Raw genomic sequence first — 6,122 nt, 5'->3', positions numbered from 1 at the left:
AGCCAGCACCCTCTACACCCCACTTCAGCTTAGGAAAAGAGGAGGCTAACCTTGAGGCTACAGGGAAGGAATGAGTCGAAACATTAATCAAAGGCAGAAAATTGGGAGTAGGCACCAGTGGCCCCAGGTCTTTGAGCCTGGCCATCTAGGGGAGGGGGACTGTCAAGGCATTTTTCTGTTGGCCATGGCCTTGTCTTCCTGTATTCCATCCACTTAGGCTAAAGCCAGGGATGGAGAATTGGCACCAGACAGAAGTGGAAACTAGGAGGTGCATCTCACCAGGGTGCTTGACATCCCAGGAAAGGAATTGAGAAGTGTCTTCTTTGTGTCTCGTTGGGTTTTCTTTGCCATTTATCAGTTGTCCTGCATCTCATTCCCCCAAATAGTACTGTCTATGGCCCAGGTTGACCTTTTGCTGTGTCATCTTTTAGGATCAACTCTTCAGGAACTCAGGATCTGGTACCTGCCTGACATCCCTGGATAATAAGCCAGCCATGGCCCCCTGCAATCCCAGTGACCCCCACCAGCTATGGCTTTTTGTCTAGGACCAAGGTCATCCCCGAAGGAAGCCCTCACAAGCCTCTCAGGAAACAGGATTGCTGCTGTCTAGGAACCTGATTGCCAGTTTTGCTGTAGGACTTAAAGATGGGTTTCTAAACCCAATGGATGTCAAGACAGAACTTTCCTGCTCCTTGGAACAACAGTGGACTCTTTTCTTTCTTCCACACTGATGGAAGAGACCATTAGCACAAATGATGCTTGGCCTAGGGCTTTCCCTCTGTCCTGGCCTCCAAAGCAGAGGAGGCAGCTGGAGGAGGGCCCAGAGCAGCAATGCTGAGCTCAAGAAAAGTACTTTTGTAGACACGTCCTGAATCCTTGGTCATCCAGAGCCACTGCAGAATCTAGGGAAATGGTGTATTCTAACTGAATAATTAGAGGTCCAGGAGAGCCTGTCTCGCTAATATTACCCAAAATTTGTAGAACTGTTTAAAGAAAGCTCCCTAACAGGGGTTCTTTAGCTGCACAATAATCCTGTGAGAAAGACAGGTCAAGAACCACTGTGCCCATTTTACAGATAAGAAAACTGAGACACAGAGAGGTAAAAGAGCTTGCCTGTAGTCTCACAGCCAACAGATGGCTATAGCTGAGACCAAGGCTCACTTTTGAGACAGGGCTCCTTCCACCACAGCACAAGAACACTAGACGACCAGCCAGCAGCCATCCTGCTCCCTCTGCCTTCTGCCCTCATCATTTCTAGCCACCTGGCCTCCATAAAGCCTAGAGCCATGGAGCCAGGTGGCCATTGGGGCGGAGACCACATTTGGGAATCCTGGGATGTTAGTGTTGAAAGAAAGCTGCTAGAACCAGTGAGACCCAAGTTTAGGGTCTCGAAACCCCATACGATAGGTAGATAAAAAGCAAGGTAGCATAAGTGAAATTGAGGGAGGAATGGGCAATGCCCTCTAGCCCTGAACTTCTCAGTCTGTAAGCACAATGTGAAAACTGTTACTTTAGTCCAACCCTATCATTTTCCTATTAGGAACCCAAGACCAGATAAGTGAATTTGTCCAAGGTCACTCAGCAAGGTATTGGCAGCCCCTGAGGACTCAGATAAGGCTAACAAGTGCCCTGGAGAGTCTGAGGGAGCAGTGACAGCACACTGACTGGAAGACCGATCCCACTGCTGTGCTTCCGTGAAGCCCTCTGTACTGCAGACCCAGTGTGAATACCAGCTCCCACAGCTCAGGGACTCACAAAGGACAAACGTTCTATCCAGGAAGGCTGCTTTTGACTTTCAATAGCAAGCTGTCACCGCCTGAGGGTGCCGTGGAGTGCCGCTGCCTCCTGTTCCCACGCAGTTCAACCTGCAGGAGGCTTCCTAGGTCCCTGAGAGGCTTCCAGATCCTATAGAGGACACATTCCAAGGTAGCCCAGCCAAAGGGAAAGGAAAGAATGACCAGGGTGTGACCTGGAGAAAGGAACAGTTCATTCCCAGAAAGAAAAGAGAATTGAACGTGGGATCCCAGTGGAAATAAAGGTTTTTTGGCATTGATAAAGGAAGTCTGCATTGGAGTTCCTCTTTCCCTGTAGCGTCCCTTAGCTGAATCAGTTGATTTGGGCTGCGAAGAGCCACACACCTGAAAAGTTCTGTTACAGCCATGGTCTCATGTTCCCAAACATCCTCTGGCCCCATATCTAGCCAGTATATTGTGTGTCAGGCACATGGAGACACGAGAGGTAAGATGAGGCCCTCCTGTGGAGCTCACACTCTAAATCAGTGGTTCTCAACCTATGGGTCGCAACCCCTTTGTAACAATGAAAATATATCATGGCATTAGGAAGGTTGAAAACCACTGCTCTAAATGGAAACAAACCGTGACAAGCTGGAGGTGTTCAAAGATGTGCTAGGTGAGCTAGCAGGAATGAGAACACAGCTTACCTTAGGGGAATCAGGAAAGACCTCACAAAGACCTCAAGGATGAGTCCTCAGGACAGAAGGGCCTAATAAGCAATGATGTCAATAAGCAGTGATCTGGTATGAGCAAAGCCAGAGGGACAAAAGGGACAAATGGGTCTGGGAAGCATAAGGGTGAGTGAGCAATGAGTGTAAAAATAGGAGATAAGGGCCACATTATGACTTTTGTAGGTCCTGGCACTTTTTTTTTTTTTGAGATAGAGTCTCACTGTGTCACCCTCAATGGAGTGCTGTGGCATCATAGTTTATAGTAACCTGAAACTGTTAGGCTCAAGCAACTCTCCTGCCTCAGCCTCCCAAGTAGCTGGGACTACCGGGGCCCACCACAATGCACAGCTGTAATGGGATCTTGCTCTAGTTCAAGCTGGTCTTGAACTCCTGAGCTTAAGCAATCCACCCACCTTGGCCTCTCAGAGTGCTAGGATTATAGGTATGAGCCACTGCACCCAGCAGCCCTGGACAATTTTTCCTTCATGGGACCCTTCCTCCATTAAAAAAAAAAAAATTAAAAATTAGGCCGGGCATAGTGGCTCACACCTGTAATCCTAGCACTCTGGGAGGTCAAGGTAGGAGGATCACTTGAGGCCAGTTCAAGACCATCCTGAGCAAGAAAATGAGACCCCATCTTTACAAAAAAATTTTTTTAATTATCTGGCATATTGGTGCTCACCTGTAGTCCCAGGTGCTCAGGAGGCTAAGGCAGGAGGATCACTTGAGCCCAGAAGTTTGAGGTTGCAGTGAGGTATGATGATGCCACTGCACTGCAACCTGGGCAACAAAGTGAAACCCTGACTCTCTTCATATATATTTGATATAAAGGCAAATACAATCCAGGCTGATTGTAGTTATTTTAAAAGAATATAAACATTTTGAAGTCCCTTAAAAGTATTGTGGGCCCTGGACCCTGTACCTACTGTCTCCACTAGGTAAGTCAGCCCTGTAGAAGAGTGGGTGGAGGCTCAATTAAGAAGGCTTTGAAAGTCATGGTAACAGGTAAGGTAAGCCTTGGGCAGTCATGATCCTGGACACTAACCCTGGCCTTACTCTTGGTTGTATTAAAAATCAAACATTGGCTGGTTCAAGTGCAGTGGTGTTTTACGACCAATTGATCACAACCAGTTACAGATTCCTTTGTTCCTTCTCCACTTCCACTGCTTCACTTGACTAGCCTTTTAAAAATAAATTATTCAAATAAACATCAAATATTTATCAGGCATTGATCATTTGTCGTTTACCCCAGTATCCCTCATTCCAGCTATAGTATCATCCAACAACTCCCCAGCCCAATCATATTGTGATATGTGCCCAACCAAAGTGCCCTGTTTTGCCAGGAAGGTTCTACTTGCCCTCCAGATAGCATCGCCCAGGAGCAGCCAGCTAAGAGTAACTCACAGGGAGTGAGAGATGCAGCAGGAGTGAGATGGCCCAGGTTTGGGGGTGAAGGGAAGACTGGGAAGGGAATTGGGCCAGCAGAGGGAAAGGGTGTTGGCTGGAGTTGTGACCTGCTTTGTGGCCTTGCCTAACTTAACACCTCTACTTGTCCTTAAAACCCTCCCCTCTAGCCCCTCTCAGAACTACTACCCCCAAGGACTGCACCTCTTCAAACCTTATGCTAACCCTGTGCTACAATCTCCTAGCTCCAGGAGCCTCTAACTCTAGCCTTGAAGTGCTGGTCCCCTCTGGGAATCTACTTCCCCCTTGAACATTATTGGGGCCATTACCAAAAATATCTAAATATCCCAGGATTTATTCTCTACTTTTTTTTGTTTTGTTTTTGGCCGCGGCTAGGTTTGAACCCACCACCTCCGGCATATGGGGCCAGTGCCCTACTCCTTTGAGCCACAGGCGCCGCCCCATTTTTTTTTTTTTTTTTTGAGACAGCGTCTCACTTTGTCACCCTCAGTAGAGTGCTATGGCATCATAGCTCACAGCAACCTCCAACTCTTGGACTCAAGCAATTCTTTTGCCTCAGCCTCCCAAGTAGCTGGGATTACAGGTGCCCACCACAATGCCCAGCTATTTTTAGAGTCAGGGTCTCACTCTTGTTCAGGCTAGTCTTGAACTCCTGAGCTCAGACAATCCACCCACCTTGGCCTTCCAGAGTGGATTACAGGCATGAGCCACTGCACCCTACCTATTGTGTACTTTTTTTTTTTTTTTTGGAGACAGTCTTGCTATGTCACCCTCAGTAGAGTGCTGTGGCATCACAGCTCACAACAACCTCAAACTCCTAGTCTCAAGTGATTTTCTTGCCTCAGCCTCCCAAGTAGCTGCGACGAGAGGCGCCCACCACAATGCTCGGCTATTTTTTTGTTGCAGTGGTTTAACTGGCCCAGGCCGAGTTCGAACCCACCACCCTCCAAAAGTAATATTGTGGAGAAAGCCAAATAGCATAGAAAAATATGAGATTAATAAAAAGTGAAATTCAGCTTCATGGTGCCCCATACCTGTCAATTCATTCTCTAGAGGTAATAACTGTTTACAGGTTCGTATGTAGACCCTTCCATGCCTTTTCCTACGAGTAGACAAATCCACACACAGTACATGTCATTTGCAGCTTACTCTCTCCCCGCATACCCAGGATATCTTTTCCCTCATTTAGGTCAAACTCATTCTTTTTGAAAACTTCATAGTACTCCATAGTAGAGTTAACTTATTTAACCTTCTCTTATTTATATGAATACCTGGGCTTTCCCCATTTTGTAACAAACTGTACTGTAACCCACAACCTTGTACATTTATTTTGTACATAGGACATGTATGCCTGTGAGTATTTCAAAAGGATGCATTCCTAGAATTAGAACTGCTTCAGCAGAAGAAATGCAGTCCCTCCACATTTAAGCCCAGGCCATGATCTATGCCTAACCCTAAGAGAATAAAAGAGTGCCCAGCATGGGAGACTAGCCAGTTATGAGGGTCTTAAATGTAGTCCTTGAGTTTGATTTTTTTTTTTTTTTTTTGAGACAGAGTCTTGCTTTGTCACCCTCGGTAAGGGCTATGGCATCATAGCTCACAGCAACCTCAAATTCTTAGGCTCAAGCAATTCTCTTGCCTCAGCCTCCCAAGTAGCTGGGACTACAGGCGCTTGCCACAATGTCTGGATATTTTTTAGAGATGGAGTCTCACTCTGGTTCAGGCTGGTTTCGAACCTATGAGCTCAGGCAATCTGTCCACCTTGGACTCCCAAGTGCTAGGATTACAGGAGTGAGCCGCTGCACCCAGCCCTTGAGTTTGATTTTTAAGCCAATACAGATTAGGTATCCCTGGGCCAGGCCAACGGTTCAGAGATGGATGTGACATTGGCTCTGCCCTAAAGGTTCACCACTTTGTTTTTTTTGTTTTTTTTTTGTTTTTTTTTTTATTTAAAATAAAAATTTTATTGTATTTATATATATAACATGATGTTATAAGATAAAAACAGTAAGAAGGTTAGTATAGTGAAGCAAATTAACTTATCCATCATCTTACAGTTTTAATTTTAAAAATACATTTTAGAAATATTTTATACTTTTGTGAATTGCTCACTCTTTCTCCATTTTTCCATCAGGTTTTTGGCCCTTTGTCCTTTGATATTTAAGAACTGGCCTCATGATTTTGTGATACTTATATACTACAACTTTAAAAATAAAATGAGGTTTTTTATCAT

General features: G+C 45.7%; 1 protein-coding gene across 1 annotated transcript in view; it reads left to right on the top strand.

The window, feature by feature from the left end:
* Positions 1-1,068, top strand: part of GALNT6 (polypeptide N-acetylgalactosaminyltransferase 6) — a 44,282-nt gene extending 43,214 nt beyond the window's left edge. Inside the window, exon 12 of the mRNA XM_003790393.3 lies at positions 432-1,068. Within this exon, the coding sequence (XP_003790441.1) occupies positions 432-545 (114 nt within the window). The 3' untranslated portion in view covers positions 546-1,068. The remainder of the gene's footprint in view (positions 1-431) is intronic.
* The last annotated feature ends 5,054 nt before the right edge of the window (positions 1,069-6,122 follow it).

Source organism: Otolemur garnettii, unplaced genomic scaffold (genome assembly GCF_000181295.1).
Source record: "Otolemur garnettii isolate 467f Iridium unplaced genomic scaffold, OtoGar3 scaffold00043, whole genome shotgun sequence".
NCBI classification, from domain to species: domain Eukaryota; kingdom Metazoa; phylum Chordata; class Mammalia; order Primates; family Galagidae; genus Otolemur; species Otolemur garnettii.
This window is presented reverse-complemented; position numbering and strand designations above follow the sequence as displayed.